At 45.8% G+C, this 18,379-nt stretch overlaps 1 protein-coding gene across 3 annotated transcripts in view; it reads right to left on the bottom strand.

The window, feature by feature from the left end:
* Positions 1-18,379, bottom strand: part of DLGAP3 (DLG associated protein 3) — a 1,018,817-nt gene that overhangs the window by 48,306 nt on the left and 952,132 nt on the right. For all 3 annotated transcript variants that reach the window (XM_069223793.1, XM_069223790.1, XM_069223789.1), the window contains one exon: positions 15,437-15,522. In XM_069223793.1, coding sequence (XP_069079894.1) covers positions 15,437-15,522 — 86 coding nt within the window. The remainder of the gene's footprint in view (positions 1-15,436; positions 15,523-18,379) is intronic.

The raw sequence follows: 18,379 nt of genomic DNA on the forward strand, positions 1-18,379 counted from the left end.
AGTTGGCAGGGTTCAGAGCCCAGTGGCCACAGGCAGACAAGATGATGTCAGAGTTCCCCAAGTAATTGTAGAGGTGTGGTGCTCCATTGCCTCATACTTGTTTAGTGTATCCCTGGCTCCCACAACAAAATGCATGTGCACGTCTGCTTGGCGGGTGTACGATTCATCCTTTAGCTCACCTAACTTGGTGATGTGATTTACCCCTGAGGGTGTGCTACATTTCCCGGTTAGGCAAAGGGATGGTGATAAGTCGCTCTCTTTAGTTCGGAGGCGGTTGTCAGCAATCATCTTCTTTGTGGGGTTAAGGGGAACCTCATACCCAACCATGGCCCCCAGGGTATAGAGGGTTATCAAGGGCTGGGAGTGCATGGTCCCTGCCACTGAAGATGACTGAAGACCTATCGATGTAGTGAGGCTGTTGCATATAGATGGGATTTTACATCGGGTCCCACTATGAATTGAGGTTATTCAGCTTCACCTATTCTCTCCCCTTCTTTGGGGCTTTTGGAATATCAGAGTTGGTGGCTTCCTCTGAGTCAGGCCAGGGTACTGGGATTGATGTGTCAGATGTACTTGTGTCCAGGGGGGTCCTTCATATAAAGGTTGGAAGATCTAAGACAGACCCACTGGGAAAAGAGACATTGCTTACCCTAATTTCTGCCCCAGGGACTCTTTATTGCCCAGTGGTCTAGGTGTATCCTGTGTGTGCATCCCAATAGCGGGTGTTTCAAGATGTTGGTGTGTTTGGACGGATCCCTTCTTACCCGTTTTCATTTTACTCATATATGTAAGTGCTCTTTGGCCCTGCTGGGCGTGGAGATATCACAATTCTGTTCTCATTGCTTGCACATCGGCTCACCCACCATTGCAGCTGCATTGGGTTTATCAGCTGAAGCCATCAAAAGGATAGGCAGATGGAGGTCGGCATGCTTTGAGCGCTTTGTGCGGCCACACATGGCCTAGGTGGGTCACAGGTTTTGGTGTGAAGACCTCCACCCTTAGGTAACATCCTTCTCTTTCACAACCAGCAGGCATGGAAGGTTGCATGTATGCTGGTGTGATCACTCCTTTATTCGCATAGCAGCTCAACACTTTCAGGGCTCCAGACACGAAGAGGCCCAACTGGAGGCAGGTTTCAAGCATCACTGGGTGGGTATTGGGGGACTTAGGATGAAGGACCTTTTGAACACCTGTGCCGGGTCCTTGAGAAGGGTGGCTTACCCACCCCAGACATTCTGATCATCCATGTGGAGGGTAACAGCATGGTTCCACTCAGTAGGCAGGGGGAGTAAGAGGGGTTTTAATCTCAACCCTTTCGAGGGTGACAAATTGTCTGCAATCAACAATCATCTTGTGGTCTGCGGTGCTCCCACTGTCAGTCTGGCCAGGAGGCAGGCACATTAAGTCAATGAATGAGTCTGTGGGAAAACATAACCATTCTGTGCAGAAGATTCTGGCATGCTCCTCGATGGGCACGGTTTGGCACAACTTGCTCCAATTAGCCAGGGTGGAACTGTCCTACCACAATGGGGTTCATTTGTCCTCCATGGGACTGGATCTGTTCACCCAGGTACCACTGACCTTCTTAACATCCTTGGGGGGAGGGTGAGAGCCCCAGTAAACCTTTGACCCAGTAGCGGGGTCCCTGGCAGCAAAATACTGTGGGATACAAGCAATTCAGATTCTCTGACTAAACTGACCCCTGAGCAAGTGTTATTTGTGTGGGTGCCAGGCTAGCGAGAGGGGAGACTGACCTGCCAGTGGTCCTTGACTCGCCTACGATGCCTGGTTTGTGGAACTTTGAGGGGTGTGCCTGTGTTCAGTTACCCCAGTGGGCTGATGTGCTATGCGGTGCGGAAATGGGTGAGACCCCTCTGGTATGGAGGGATGTGGAAAGTTGGGAGCAATATTTGCTTGGCAAATACCTTCTGTAAATTGTACATGGTTGCCCTGGGTGGTGCCCAAGAGGATGGTGCAAGATGGGGCCTTCTGACACAATGTGCACAGCAGATCTCCTGACAACGTGCTCTTGAAGTTGCTTGAAATGTAAAAGTTGTCATTTGGTGAGTGTAACCTTCCTCGTGCATCAGTTATTATCTTCTAAATGTATATCTGGTAAATGAATAATTGATTTCTGGGGGGCTTGGAATGAGCAAGACTAATGTGTTGATGTGAATAAAGTGAATAAAGGCTATGCCTTGGGTTAAACCACAAATTTGCTCTGATTTATTTCCTTGAGTGTCCCAGGTGAGCGAGTTGCACATTGTGTGCATACTATGAACAGGCGCCACGTGTAGCTCGGGGTGTGGTGCCCTTATTGAGCCACTAGCAGGAGCCCTGCCTTGCACAGGAAGTGCAAATGTTTCAGGGTTGTGAGCCTACATCAACAGGAGGCACACCTGAGTCCAGAGGGGCCATTTAAGCTGTTGCTACAGTGGTGGGGGCCTCTTTGTTCACTCCAGCAGCACGTCCAGAGCAGTTTTGATCAGCAGCAAGCTTCACCAACCCGACCCGGGTCTGGCATTGTCCCTGGCAGAAAAATAGCAGGGGATACAAGGAATTTGGATTCTCGGACTGAACTGACCCTCTGAGCGAGTGTTACTTGTGTGGGCGCCGGGCTAGCGGGAGGGGGACTGACCTGCCGGTAGCACTGAACTCTCCTGCACTACTCTGTGATGCCTGGTTTGTGGAACGTTGGGGGCTGCGCTTATGTTCAAGTACTCCCGGTGGAGTTGATGCACTATGGGGTGCCTTGAAAATGGGTAATACCCCTCTGGGATGGAGGGGTTTGGAAAGTTGGGACCAATATTTGACAAATACCTTCTGTTAATTGTACATGGTTGCTTGAGTTGTGCCCAAGGGGATGGTGCAAGTTGGGGCCTTGCAACGTGGTCTGAAAGTTGCCTGAAATGTAAAAGTTGTCATTTGCCCCGTGTCACCTTCTTCCTCATGCATCAGTTGTTAGTTTCTAAATGTAAGTCTGATAAATGAATTCCTGATTTCTGGGCGGGCTTGGAGCGAGCAAGACTAATGTGTTGATGTGAATAATGGCTACGTCTTGGGATAAACCACACATTTGTTCTGATTCATTTCCTTGAGTGTCCTATGCTGGGGGGCGAGTTGCATGTCATGTGCAAATTATGCTGGAGTGCAATCATTTAGAGGTGTTCAGTGGGACCGTTGCACCCCGATGTCTGTCCAAGGAGGACTAAATGAACTGAACCCTTCGGTCCACTGTTGGTGAGGAGTTTTTGAGGGATTATGTTGCAGTCTGAAGAGCAGATCCACATATTCCTTCACACGGCGGCATGCCACAGAAAAGAAGGCCCTTGTGTGACCACTAGCGCAGATTCACTCAGACCACTGAAAACCCTGAAATGGCTCAGAGGGCGAGAGTGGCTAAATCACCTAAAGTCAAAAAAGATCGACTCACAAAAGATTTTTGAGTAGAGGAAGAAGTAGTACAGGGCTACTCTTTTATGTACTCCTACATGCTTTTGTCAATCAACCTTAATTAGTGCAACATGCTTTTTCCTAGTACACCCACAATAGGCACTACCCTGCCGTGTCAGTGAGTGTTGACACCAATAACTGCAATACTTAAAGACAATTCAGTTAAGTGTGCACTGCAACAAAAGGCCAGTCTGATTAGTCTGTGTTTGTAAAGAAGTTCTAGCAAAGTGTTTCATCACTGGGGTTGGGAGATCATTATCATTTCTGCTCAGGGAAGACAGGGAGAAAACAAAAACGGATGAAAATCATGATTGTTTTTAGTCCCCTGAACTCAGTGTCGTTGATGACTGTGGATTCACAAAATAAAAAATATAAAAACTGTATCTGAGAAAAATAATGCTCTGTTAGCTTGAAAAACCGCTAAGCTGTGCATCACACAAGGCCATTTTGAAAACCTAATGTAAAAATCAGACATTTTCTGTGTGCCCAGGAACACCTCGGGTTATGCTGTTGTAAATTGATTCACAGAAAACAAGGCTGCAATCAAAAGTAGATAGAAAGTTATGCCAACAAGCATGGTCTGAGCGGGGTTGTCCAAAGTAGGTCCAAGAGAGCATATTCATTTTTAACGTTCAGAATTTTCATATATCATACATTTACATAACGTTAACTGTAATGGAACGCAGTTAAATAATCCACCGTTTTATTGGCAAGGGTTCAGCCCTGTTGGATCTATGTTAGACGGCACTGGTCTAATCATCACTGGGCTCATACACACAACACTTCCTTTACACAACCTCCCCAATGAACCTGACTTCAGTCTTGGACACACACTTGTAAGACACACCAAGAAATGGGACAGTGATCCAGTGGTTAGAGTGGTTGCATGTCCATGCTGCCAGGACGTCATGGACCCTATTCACAAATTAAAAATCTGCTTCACACATGGTGAAAACTTATGCAAAACAAGCTTTTGAAAAGTCAGTAGGTCTCACTCGTCCAAATGGCTATGACAAGGCTTGTACAAATACGGCCTCAAGAAGATGCCAGTATAAGGCTTTGCCAATTCTTGTACAATTGCGGCACAAGTTTTGCGGCAGTAACTAGCGTAGCCATCTTGGAACTATACAGTATACTTTATTATTTTTTAACTTTGTCAAGATGACGGTCATGTGGCGTTTAACTGCAGCATCTGGAAACAACGTCATGGCCATCTTTGAACGACAGAACAATAATAAAGCACAAAATTCCACTCCTAGATGGCCGCCTGCTGCTATTAGCTTCACCAGTGCTTTTGCTGCAATTATACAAGCATTGAGCATGGATAAAGCCAAGGTACAAGTCCTAAAAAAAGAAGTAGGGGACCAACCAAGTTAGGCAGCATGCAAGTGACAGCATGGCACGTGTAATCGCTCGTGGCATTTCAGAAAGTGACATCACAGGAACTGGCATCACAACCCAAGGACTGAACAAATTGTTTCCATCAGGCGTAATGGTTCATATGCAGCACATTTCCAATGTAGAGGAAACTGCTTTAGCTGCCTGCGCATGTAACGCCTACCTGACGCAAAGTAACGCAACATAGGGCAATGTACTGCCTTGCATTTGTGTTTTTATTAACAAATCAAGGCAACCGGGATATGTATGGCTCTTTAAATCCAAAAATAGATTTGGCATCAGGGTTTAGCCAGAAAAGTGACACAACCCTAACGCTAACCTGGGCCCCAAGTGCGTTTCTACTTTTAACACAGAGATACTTTTGTTACTTGCGGTTCATAACTTGTAATCCTTCTAGTATAGTGCAGTGAGCTATGAAGGGCGATATGTGACTTCTACACCTTGTAACCCTCACTGCCTTATGTAACATATTGTGAACATTGATGTACAAACTTGTATGATTTATTGTCAATTTAATGAGTATGTGCAATTTAAAGTACTCTGACACCCTGCATTTTGATGAGCAGCACTATAACGGAAATAAAAAATAGTAGTATTTAAATTGTTATTTTGTGTAACTGCTGGGACAGACCAACACATCTGACATTCTTATATTGCTTGCATATCTCTCATATACAGGGATTGCACAAAGTCAAAGTGTGCCTCTCTTAAGCACTTGTGAAGTGCTTATAAGCTGTGAGCCTTTGTTTCCCTCCACTGCATTTACATCTAGAGGTCAGGCTCCAGATAGGTGCGAGGCAGGATACTCCAACAAACGGAGGCCTGAAGGCCCCTTTAATTTGGCATTTGTTATGAGCCCAGCTGCTGCTTGAATTCTGAAAGACACCTCCCGCCTGCACCTGCACGTTGTTGCTCAGATCGAAAGCAGAACCGTGCAGGAGCGGCTGAATGTGTCCTGGTGTCTGAAAATTACACCAAGACACTCCAGCATTTTTACAGTAGGACCAACATATTCTTGGTTGGGTGGACGGCATCCTCTCTGTGAAAATAGTGGGTGGACGTCGTCCACCCGCGTGCACCCTAACTTGTGCCCTGGAAGTAGAAGCCAATCAATGCTGGCGAGTGGTAAGCACTGTCCATCCATCTTTGTTATGCTGAGGCTCCAATGAGGAGCCTGGACATGGAGGAATGAGAGAAGATGGGAGCTGCTTAGGCACAGACAGAAAGAAAGCAGGGCTCGGGAAACTGGGAGAGAGAAGGATGGGAAGCTGTAGCGAGTGCAGAGTAATGAAGAACAACGACAGGCAGACAGGAAGCCATGGAGCATACATGGGAAAGGCAAGATGATAAAGTAGTCCATCATACCCCGAAATGCTCACAGCCAATAGGAAGAAGGACAAAGAAAAAGCCAATAGCATGCAGTGAGAGAGCTAGTTGCCTGTGAGCTGATGCAAGATGTGATTGACAATGACTCATTCAATGACTAAAACAGTAACAACACACTAAGGCCCTCATTCTGACCCTGGCGGTCTTTGACCGCCAGGGCGGAGGACCGCGGGAGCACCGCCGACAAGCCGGCGGTGCTTCAATGGGGATTCCGACCGCGGCGGTAAAGCCGCGGTCGGACCGGCACCACTGGCGGGGTCCCGCCAGTGTACCGCGGCCCCATTGAATCCTCCGCGGCGGCGCAGCTTGCTGCACCGCCGCGGGGATTCTGACCCCCCCTACCGCCATCCAGATCCCGGCGGTCGGACCGCCGAGATCCGGATGGCGGTAGGGGGGGTCGCGGGGCCCCTGGGGGCCCCTGCAGTGCCCATGCCACTGGCATGGGCATTGCAGGGGCCCCCGTAAGAGGGCCCCTACATGTATTTCACTGTCTGCTGCGCAGACAGTGAAATACGCGACGGGTGCAACTGCACCCGTCGCACAGCTTCCACTCCGCCGGCTCGATTCCGAGCCGGCTTCATCGTGGAAGCCTCTTTCCCGCTGGGCTGGCTGGCGGTCTGAAGGAGACCGCCCGCCAGCCCAGCGGGAAAGTCAGAATTACCGCCGCGGTCTTTCGACCGCGGAACGGTAACCTGACGGCGGGACTTTGGCGGGCGGCCTCCGCCGCCCGCCAAGGTCAGAATGAGGGCCTAAGTCAATGGTTCCATGGTTGGAGTGGGTTGACTCAAAGCCTACTATTCAAGCATAGCTGAAGTATTGCAATCATTAGGTCAGTCTGCAATAACTAAAGCTGTCTGTAGCAAGACCTAATAAAATGTCTGACTTTTAATAATCAAGCCTTGCCTTCTTCAGGCTTTTCTGTTACAGATCATGAGTTGCGTTTGTCAACCTGGATCAAGAGAAGCAACTCAATGTTTCAACTCTCAAAGCGGTTTAAGTTGTCAAGTGACTGTCCAGGACTGGAAACATGGTAACCTGAGGACGTATACATGGTGGCAGTCTTACCAATGATTTGCCTGCATTCTGGGAGCTTGACGTTCTGCATGATTGCAGATTTATGAGGAAGTGCTAGTCGCTCTTAAAGAGGCCATCCTTTCCTGGTTGCGCAGAGCACAGGGGGTAGCTCAGATAGTTGCTTTTAGCAGGGCCAAGAATTTATCTGCTTTTTTGTTGTTTTTTATAGCACAAACTCGACACAAAGGCATTGCCGTGCTTTACATGAACACCAGTTACATTACATACGGTCACATCCATTGTTTATAGTTCGTGGAGATTAAGGCCCTCATTTCAACCTTGGTGGTCTTTTTCTAAGACTGCTGAGGTTCTTCCGGGCTGAAGACCGGCAGTGGTGGCGGTCTTCCGCCAACCATATCATGACTGCTGGCAGCCCTCCACCCTTTTTTGGACGGAGAGCCGCCAGCAGCCATACTGGTGGTCGGCGGTGAAGTGGAGGCAGCTCCACTGTCACCGCCATGTCACCAGAACACCGCCCACCGAATTACGTCCCAGTATTCGGCGTGGCAGTGTTCGGGTGACTGGGTGCTGGCGGCGGAGCAGCCCCCATGAATCCTGTTCCCTTCGGGAGGATCACCGGAACAGGTAAGGTGATCGTCCGTTAGGGGAGGAGGGTAAGGGGGGTGTTGTCTGGTGTGTGCATGCATGGGGTGTGCGTGTGAGTGTGTATAGAGGTTGTATGAGTGCGTGTATGCATGCGGGGGGTGTAATGTGTGTATGGGGAAATGTGATGTATATGCATGTGTGCATGTATGTGTGTGAGTGGTGTGAGCATGCATGTAGAGGGGTGTGGGAGTTTCAGTGGGTGTGGGGAGGTGGGGGGTGGGTCCTATCACCTTTGGGAGGTGGTAGGGGGGTCGTGGGTGTTGGGGGAGGACTCAGTGGAGGCGGAGGGGGGATGGGGAGACCCCAATCAGTGCCAGGGAACGAATTCCCTGGCACTGATAGTGCCTACTGCCATGGATTTCGTGGTGGTACAAAACCCTACAAAATCCATGGCAGTATGCGGGGTCCTGATACCGCCAGCGGTAGTGATGGCTGCTGGGCTGGAGACCGAAGTCTCCAGCCCAGCGGTCGTCACCACCCTCGCGGTCGGTGTGTTAAAGTGGCGGTTTTGCATGGCAGTAACCCCCATGGTCACAATCAAAAAATTTTTCCCGCCGGCCTGTTGGCGGTATTACCGCCGCTTTTACACCGACCGCCAGGGTTGTAATGAGGGCTTAAGTGATTTGTCCAGAATCACAGGATCTTGAGGCAATGCCGAGACTTGAACCTGGCTCCCCCGTTCCTTTACCGCACATCCTCTGTATATTACCATACATGCTGCAGTTGTAGATGGCCTTGTTGGGAGTTGGATGCTATGTTTTCTTAATTAGATTTCATGATGAGAGACTGACATTCCTTGTCCTTGCTGACAAGCTGATTGGCTGTTTTTTGGGTGAAAAAAAAGGTTTGCTGCTCCATGATGGGAACGCCTAGCAGCAGTAGCTGCGTCACATCTTTCTAGCCTCGCACCCTCTACAGGGACTACCCTGAGAACAGCATGTTCCAGGGCAGCACTCCTGTCTCCCATTTGTTCTTTATGCCAGGCGGTTTCCATAGTAACTGAAACTGGACAAATGTAGAATGATGGAAGAACCATTCGCCTTTCTCCCGCCCCTTGCTGCCCAATTGTTCCGCAGACAAAGAGGATACGCATCTGGAAGGTCAGTAGAAGAAGAGGAGGCCTCGGAATGTAGTCAGGGTTTTCAGGTGACATCTAGAGATGAGCTGAAATGTAAAAAATAGATTGTTGCACTTGCTCACAAAGTGTCAACTTGCCCCCACCATGGAAAGACATATTGCACTATGCACCAGGGCTGCTGCCTTGTTTTTGCAGACTCGTAGGACTGCTGATAAGAGAGTTTGGTGGAATAAGTACAACTGATATCCCATTGGTCAAGCCATAGGTTTCAAGACTCTACAGAGTTCACACTTGCATTCGTCATTTGCAGGTAAGTGGAACTGGTAATACTATGAGTAATAAATTGTGAATTTCGGCAGTTAGATGAAATATGTAAATTCTGGACAAATACTGTGCAAAACACACCAGTATTAGGCCCTGATTTGAGAGGGCCTAGTGCCACTTTAGCACCGCACTAGTGATATTTTTTAATGCTAAGGCGGCGTAAGGTGGCCTTTTCCCTGTGCCATATTTACAAAGTGGCGCATTGTGCCACTTTGTAACTCTTTGCGCTACGTTATGCATGCATAATGTATGCAAAGGGGGTGATCCCCCCTTGGGGGGGCGAAAAAAATGTTGCAAAGAAATCTAGGAGATCTCTGTATGTCATTTTTTTCGGCACTTTTAACGCCTGCTCACAGAAGGTGTTAAAAGGATGGACACCATTGTTTACACTGGGCCCCTATGTAGTGTTCAAGGTTAGCGCTAAAATGTGGGCGCTAACCCTGAACAGTACATCAATAACATCATAAATTCTGATGCTATTGCCCCCTACCCTGCGCCATGGTGCGCTGTATCCTAGATACAGTGCACACATGGTGGCGCTAGGGGGGTGCTAAGGGGCACAAGGAAACTGGCGCTGCACAGGGTGCAGCGCCACTTTTCTTAAATCTGCCCCTTATTTTACAGTGGCACAAAAATGGAACACATGCACTTTGACTGTTTGAGTAAACAGCGAAGAAAACATGGTTTGCTCCAGTCCACATTACATAAACTTTTTTTTCTTTTTATTTGTGCTCACACATTTAGGAATGGCCCCAATGTAGGTTCCCTACTAATGAAAGGTAAAGACAGTTTTAAAGCAAATCAGATTGCTCTACTTGAGTTTTGTATTTTCTATAATAACGATTATTCGTAGAACAGCTTTTTATTCATTAGGCACATTTAACTACACATACAATATGTAATAAGCAGAAGTCATGTCCTTTTTGCACACATAACGCACATTTTTCACAATAGGTTTCTTCATGTGCATTAGGGGCTAACACCAAGGCCCTGATTTATACTTTTTTTGCGCTGCATTAGCATCATTTTTTGACGCAACAGCAGGGCAAATTTACAAAATACAATTGTATTTTGTAAGTTTGCGCCGCTTTTGCGTCAAAAAATGATGCTAATGCGGCGCGAAAAAAGTATAAATCAGGGCCCAAATGTGTTTGCGCTGTGCGCTAGACACTGCAACAAAATTGGAGTACTTGATGCACTTTTTGGAAAAGGATTTTTTTCCGTAAGTTTTACTATTACCAAATAAATGGGCCTAACTTTCTGGTGGAGTCACCCTGAAAAGAAAGGGAAGCAGGTGGAATGCTGACATTCTGAGAAGCTTGCCACTAGTATGTACTGGAATGGCAAATTATTCGACTGCTGCTGACCTCAGAAGCCGGCCAGGCGTGACAGCTAGCATTCAGTGCTCAAGAGATGCTTGCAGACAAATAAGGCAAGAGAGGTAAACAGCTAGAGCAGTGCTCTTCTGAGAAGCTTGCAGTCAGTATGGGTCAAAGGTTAAATATTAGACTGCTGAGCTTCTGAGAAGCCTTCAGACAGGTTAAGCCTACAACCCTTCTGAGACACTTGCAGATAGCTCTGGGTGATTCTGTCCGAAGACAGATAAGAGATGCAGGCAATCACCAGACCCACAGGTTAACTATCGAAGGGCCAAATGAATTACTGCAGCACTGATGTAATTACATTTTACACCCAAATGTAATTGTATCTATGTAGAGAGTGCGACAACAGGCGAGGGGTTGAAGTGCTTTTCAGCACATAGCACAGGACTCCAGAACCAAAGGTTAGAGTTCTACACTGAATCCCAAAGCAAGAGTATCTGGCTGAAGACAGCTGCACAAGTGCTAGTTCTACAAGGTAATAGTGGTCGGCACTTACCCTTTAATGGTCAAACTACTCTAGAACTGTAAGTACATTTATACGAAAAAACACACAAAAGGGAGTGCCTCAGGAGTCCAACAACTGTATTATAGAGTTTGGTCTTTTTGTTGCTCCTCCTTTCATGAAGTACACATAGTTCAATGGTGCCAATATCAATGTACTCGTCTCCAATATCACAATAACATGGGAGCCGTGGTATGAAGTTTCAAAACAATTCTCTTTATTATTCTTCAATACATCTAAGATGCATTCTGCAGCACACTCAAAAAGAGGAAAACACATTTTGTGATTGTTTTTGTGCAGGAAGGTGTCCCTTCCTACACAAAACAATCATTCCCACAACGCAGGCACCCTTGCACCGTGGTGCAAGGGTGCTTGCACTGGCACATGGTAGCAATTTGTGCACCAATGCAGGGCGAGAGGACAGAAATGCACTGTATCTTGTAGAAACTGCACATTTCTGTCCTTTCCTGGGGGCGCAGGGCGGCACAGCGCAGCACTTGCTGTGCCGTCTTGCACAGCCAGCCCTTTACATGCAGCCCATGGAGTTTTGGCTCATCATCAATTAGTGCAGAGGGTTAATGTACATGCTGCAAAGAATGTGTACTATTTATATCCCTGTATTTTATGTCGATAGCTCTGTGGGTTACAGCTTTTGTCAAAGTGATCTTTCATTACTTGCAGTTCATAAGTTACAATCCTTTTAATATAGCACAGTAACCTATGAGCTGCATGCAAACTGCAAGGTGTAGGTTAGAACATTATGTTTTTTTTGCCCAGTCTTTCATTATCCTAATGTTGCTCCTTAGTTTAGATAAAAAAATACATTCTTATTAGCCAATCCACCCTAACCTCTGTGGTATGTTTTAAATCCTAAGTTTGGGTTTTTCCAGCCCAACCAATCTTAAAGTATACTGCCTACTAGTATGAATGACATGTGATTCCTACACCTTGCAATCCTCGTTCTCTTATTTGAGTTTTTTAGACTGATTTACAAACGTGTGATTCATTGTCTTTGCATTGTCTCTGTGATGAAAAGTGCTCTGACACCCAACACTGGTATGAGTACTGCTGCAAAGCAAATGAAATGCATGTGACAGAGGGGCTATGAAGAGGTGAGGGGCACTGTTGGAGGGTGGCAGTGAGGACATCCATAGAGAAGAAGGTCATGGGACAGGTGTTGAAAAATACTGGCGCACCAGAAACCACCAGCACTAAAGCCGGCATTATATGTACTCCTGCCCCTGATAGTCTCTGAAGAGGTCGCAGATACTGTAAAAGGTATGATCTGAGGATGTGGAGATGGTCATACTTTGCAAGTAAAATCCCTGTGTCTTCACCTGTGAATGCATAATTGTAACCCACTGCAAATAGGAATTAAGCAGAAGTGCATTAAGACCTTTGAGATTTAACACACACACCTCCTTCATAGGTCAATGAAAACTCTTTTATTAACAGAGAGCACTTTTACATTAGGCAAATTATGTGAAATGTCAGAGATGAGGCTAGCATGAAATTTTGCTTATTTTCTTGCTGCAAATGATTGGTTTAAGTATAAAATGTCTTGCAGAAACAATATCACAATTTTCTCCATGAACCAGTTGATTCAATTCAGTTCATTCAATTTTCACTTGCAATACCACAAAATGCATTTTTTGTATTTACAAGTAACTTAGAGTAAAAAATTACTAACATTTTCCTTAATTTTAGGATAATGTACAGTTTCACAAACTCTTTCCACTTAGCTCTAGGGGCAAGTTCCAAAAGTTCCCTTTAAAACAAAAAGAAATGCTTGCCCTAGAGATAAATTCTCCGATGTGATTATTTTGCTGAAGACAACAAAGAAGACAGCCCTTGCTGCATGCATCAAAACCAGCGGCAACAACACCAGGGAACTTCTGAACATTGTTAATGAATTCTCCAACCCAGCTGCCAGCGAAAAACAACTTCACACCCTCACAGGAGCTGTGCAACAACCTCACCCACTTCTTCCATGACAAGATTGTAACCATATACAGAAACTTCGAAACCCACCCCACACCTACGGACTTCATCGACAGATATGCCACAACCGTAACTGACATAAACCACATACTGACCACCTGGAACATCCTCTCCACCCAAGACATCACCTCCACCATGAAATCCACCCACTTGGGAGCTCCCACAGACCCATGCCTGCACCACATCTTCAATCTTGGAAACCAAAGCATCGGCCAGTAACTCAATGCCCTGCTAAACACCTCTATCACCACTGCAACATTTCCTGATGCCTGGAAACATGCCAAAACCAGACCACTACTTTGAAAACCCTTTACCAACCCCAGCAAACCCAAAAACCACTGGCCAATCTCCTTTCTCCCCTTCCCAGCGAAGGTACTGGAAAAGATCATCAACAAGCAACTCATGACATACCTGGAGCAGAACCAGCTATTCAATGCCTCACAATCCAGCTTCCGCAGCAATCACAGCACCAAAACTGCTCTAATCGCAGCCACCGACGACATCTGAACCCTACAAGACCGAGGAGAAACAGCAGCTTTGATCTTCCTCGACCTCTCGGCAGCCTTTGACACCGTATTCCACCACATGTTGACTGAATGACTCCACCTCATTGGGGGTTCAGATGGTTCACCTCATCCCTCACAAGAAGAAGTCAGAGGATCCACCTTCTACCTTTCATCTCTGAACCCAAGGTGTCCCCCAGGGCTTATCCTCAGCCCGGCACTCTTCAACACATATATGGCCCCACTGGCCAATATCGTCATATCTCATGGTCTCAACATAATTTCCTAAGCAGACGACACCCAACTCATCCTCTCACTCACCGACGACCCCTCCACCACCACAACCAAATTTCACGTTGCTGAGTGGATGAAGAACAACTGCCTGCAGCTGAACACAGACAAGATGGAAGCACTGATCTTTGGCAATAGTAGCGTCACATGGAGCAACCCCTGGTGGCCATCAGACATAAGACCCACACCCACTCCCTCCAACCATGCCAGAAACCTAGGAATCATTATTAACAACAAGCTCACCATGAAATAACAGATCAACACCATCTCCTCTGCCTGCTTCCTCACTTTGCGCATGCTACATAAGATCTTCAAGTGGCTACCCCTACACACGAGACGCACCGTGACACAGGCCCTCATCATCAGCCAACTCGACTAAAGCAACACCCTCTACATTGGAATTGGCACAAACCCCCTTCAGAGACTTCAGACAAAACAGAACGCAACAGTCAGACTTATTCTTGGCCTTCCCTGACAATCTCACATCACACCCCACCTCAGGCAACTCCTCTGGCTCCCCGTACATAAGAGATGCCAATTCAAGCTGGTGATTTACGCAAACAAGGTTCTACACAACCAAGGGCCCGCTTACATTAACCACCGCCTGAGCTTCCACCAACCATCAAGAACACTACGCTCTGCCTCCCTTTCACTTGCCCAGACTCCCTGCATCTACCAAACCAGAAGTGGCGGACGCTCCTTCTCTCACATTGCAGCAAAAACCTGGAACAGCCTCCCCACGCACATCCGGACCATCACCTCACTTCGGTAATTCCGAATGGCCCTCAAGACCTGGCTGTTTGAATAAGCTTCTGGGACCGGCAAGAGTCTGTATACCCTATACAGTGATTAACTGCACTTTATAAATCCTGATTGATTGATTAATTGACCCCAATAATCGTCTTGCTGTGCTCTTACACATAAAAAGTATAACCATTCTGTCATAAAACTGGAAACAGTTAATGTGTTCCTGTTCGTTTTAATTCGTTTTTAGGGACTAGGACCTGCTTCTGAATTTGAAAGCAGATTTCCTAAAAGTACCAAATAGTCAGTGGCACCTTGAAGCAATTTTGCTAACTCTTGTGGTGCCACTGTGAGTCTCACGATATTGGCTCCCATTACATGGTCACCCATTGTGGAGCCAGATCATACTGTGGGACAAGAGTGCCGGGAAGCACTCCACATATGGGGTTTCCAGCTGTCACTGGAGGCCCCGACAGCCTATGCCTCTCTTCACATGATGATTTTTTTAATTTAATTTGGCATGCCTGGTGAAGTTATAGGGAAGTCAAATTAGAGTGAAAGTCTCTGGGCCTCTCAGCGTATTATAATTTAGGAGTGCTCCCGAGCTCACTGCATGCCTAACACACCTATCAAGAATATACCACAGTGATGCGACTCTCTCTTTGTGTCAGTGCGGTCCTGATGTCAGTATTACCTTTTGTCCTCTTCCACCTGCACACCAATGGAGTGAAACTCTCTGCGACTCTTGCCCTCCGTGTCCGAATCTGAAATAGTCTCCACCTGGGAATAAAGAGAGAAGTTAAACCCTGTTAGAAGTAAACCACATGCGAGAAAACAACAATCTTTGTAGGAAAGGAGAGCCAGGGCTGGTATGACTTAGTGAGAATTTATGTTACCTCCCACATACCCAAACATTCAAGTGGGAATGTTTTTTAGTGCTTAATAGAACCCACATAACACAAGCACTGCACCATGTCATCCATGACTATCTCTAGAGTCTCCCCTTAGAGTCAAGCTTTTGTGGGTACTTCAAGGTGTACTAATTTAAAATAGTCTCTTACAGCGTTGTTCTATGTATGTTAATGATGGCTGGAGCCTGTAAGATTTGCAGGACAATCACTGACTATGCAAAGGTTTGCTATCAAGATTAATTAAATGGAACTGTATCTCCTGTAGTATCATAAAGATCTGGCATGGATTGGCCTTCCTGGACTTACTACTTAACAGCCTCACACACAAATGAGAAAGTGTATGGAAATCAGTCCAAGAGAAATTGGGGTTAGTTCTGATAGAGTCAGAGCTTAAGATTCTTTCAGACTGTAAAGTGATATTCGAGAGTACAAATGAATATTGGAATGGTACAGGAGGAGACAGAGGCCATCACTGAAACGACCCAGCCACTCCAGAGGGTTTAGAACGTTAGGTGATTATGAACCTACAGGAAGGTCTCACGGTGCATGTTAGGTAACAGTGTCTGAATTACTGAACAAGGAATTCAGGTAATAAATATTCAATAGGTTGACATTTTTTCAACAGGGCCTTCCCTTGTATTTTCTCTGCCAAGTGCAGGAAAGGTAGGCCAACTGGATGTGGAATGGAATGTTCTCTTACCAACTCATAACAGCAGATAAGCAGCACCATTCAAGAAATGTACAATGAAGCTAGCTGGTCTTTGGTAACACCAGATACAGACTTTCACCATAGGCTGATCTCTGGGTAATTCTTACTTCTGTGAGGAATCACGACATTGCAGAAAATATTCAGGGGCACTGTGAAATTCAGCATTCTGATTGGTAATTCAGTGCGACGGAAATCCCAAAAAGTCCAACCCTTGTAACCCAGAACTGTAATTTCGGGTATGTCGCATAAATGTATGAAACTGTATTCTTAACATCACGGAAATATGCCCTGGGTACACAGGACTCTGCTTTGGAATTTTAGTAAAGTTTCAGGCTCTTTATAGCTGTCGAATTCAGGGTCTGCCTTTTATGAGTATCTCTTTGAAAGCACATTCCCTTTAAAGATTATATTGCATGTAACCACTAATAAGATAATGACTCTATTACACCAAGCATTTTATCATAAAATGTGTTAATTATTCTATTACCACAGCCGTCCATCGACTTAGTATAAGAATGTATTTAATTAATCTACCCCCACTCAGAACGTATTATAAAGTGTGTAGGGACGAATTCCATTGGCATTCAATTATCAAAGAAAGAACCAGTAAATCAATTCATTGTCCTTCATGTCGAGTGCTAGTTATTACATATAACAGCGACGAGGCATTGATTAATAATGCCACATGACCGGGTGCAACACATTTCATTTTTAATGAATGCCCCTACATTTATTAAGTCGACTAACTGAACTTACACAATGTGGATGTTCTTTTTAGATTTCCCCTATTTCGAATACTGAAAGCAGAGACGCTATAGATAAATCTGTAGAATTTCCAAAAGGTCGAAAGAGTCGAGGAAGATTGAGTGACATGTCAAAATATGCCTGGCGTGACTGCAGCAGTTTCTGCCCTACCAGACTTTCACAACCAGTGGACTGTCATCAGATCCCCAATACTGGATCATGCCAAACACATCTTAAAACTAGTCTATGGCAACTTAGTGATCGATCGAAGAGAAACTGAATGTTATCATACGAGGTGAATGAATGTTGTGGGTCAGTCACTGCAAGAAACCAACCTTGCGTTCTAAGAGATCATCGGCTGCGTTCTTTAAGAGGATTCGAAGATATTTTTAAGAGCATATTGGTTATAGCTATGAAAATGAGCCAGCGTGCACCCACATTCAGGCTGGGACCGAGGTCTTTCTAGGCAGAAGTACTCTGAGAGACGGGACCCCATTGCTCAAACATGGGGAGCTCGAAACCCATTATGTTTGGTCTCAAGCCCAGCTGGTCTGAAAATTAATAATATTTTAACCCTTCTTGATGAGTGGCTGCCACCACCCCCTCTTCCCTTTATAAGCCTGGCACCCACACCCTATCCTTATCTAAAGTGTAAGCAGGTATAAGTATAAACTTAAGACTTTTTTTTAAGACAACCTTAGGGGCTAGAAAGTCATCTTTTGGGGGAGGTCATGGATATTGTTCGCTTAGCGCGGGGACACTCCCTTTGGAGTACCCAGGCACTCTATAAATCATTTTATTACAGGGAGTGCAGAATTATTAGGCAAGTTGTATTTTTGAGGATTAATAATATTATTGAACAACAACCATGTTCTCAATGAACCCAAAAAACTCATTAATATCAAAGCTGAATATTTTTGGAAGTAGTTTTTAGTTTGTTTTTAGTTTTAGCTATGTTAGGGGGATATCTGTGTGTGCAGGTGACTATTACTGTGCATAATTATTAGGCAACTTAACAAAAAAAAATATATACCTATTTCAATTATTTATTATTACCAGTGAAACCAATATAACATCTCAACATTCACAAATATACATTTCTGACATTCAAAAACAAAACAAAAACAAATCAGTGACCAATATAGCCACCTTTCTTTGCAAGGACACTCAAAAGCCTGCCATCCATGGATTCTGTCAGTGTTTTGATCTGTTCACCATCAACATTGCGTGCAGCAGCAACCACAGCCTCCCAGACACTGTTCAGAGAGGTGTA

The sequence above is a fragment of the Pleurodeles waltl genome, chromosome 3_1 (assembly GCF_031143425.1).
Source record: "Pleurodeles waltl isolate 20211129_DDA chromosome 3_1, aPleWal1.hap1.20221129, whole genome shotgun sequence".
In the NCBI taxonomy this organism is placed as follows: domain Eukaryota; kingdom Metazoa; phylum Chordata; class Amphibia; order Caudata; family Salamandridae; genus Pleurodeles; species Pleurodeles waltl.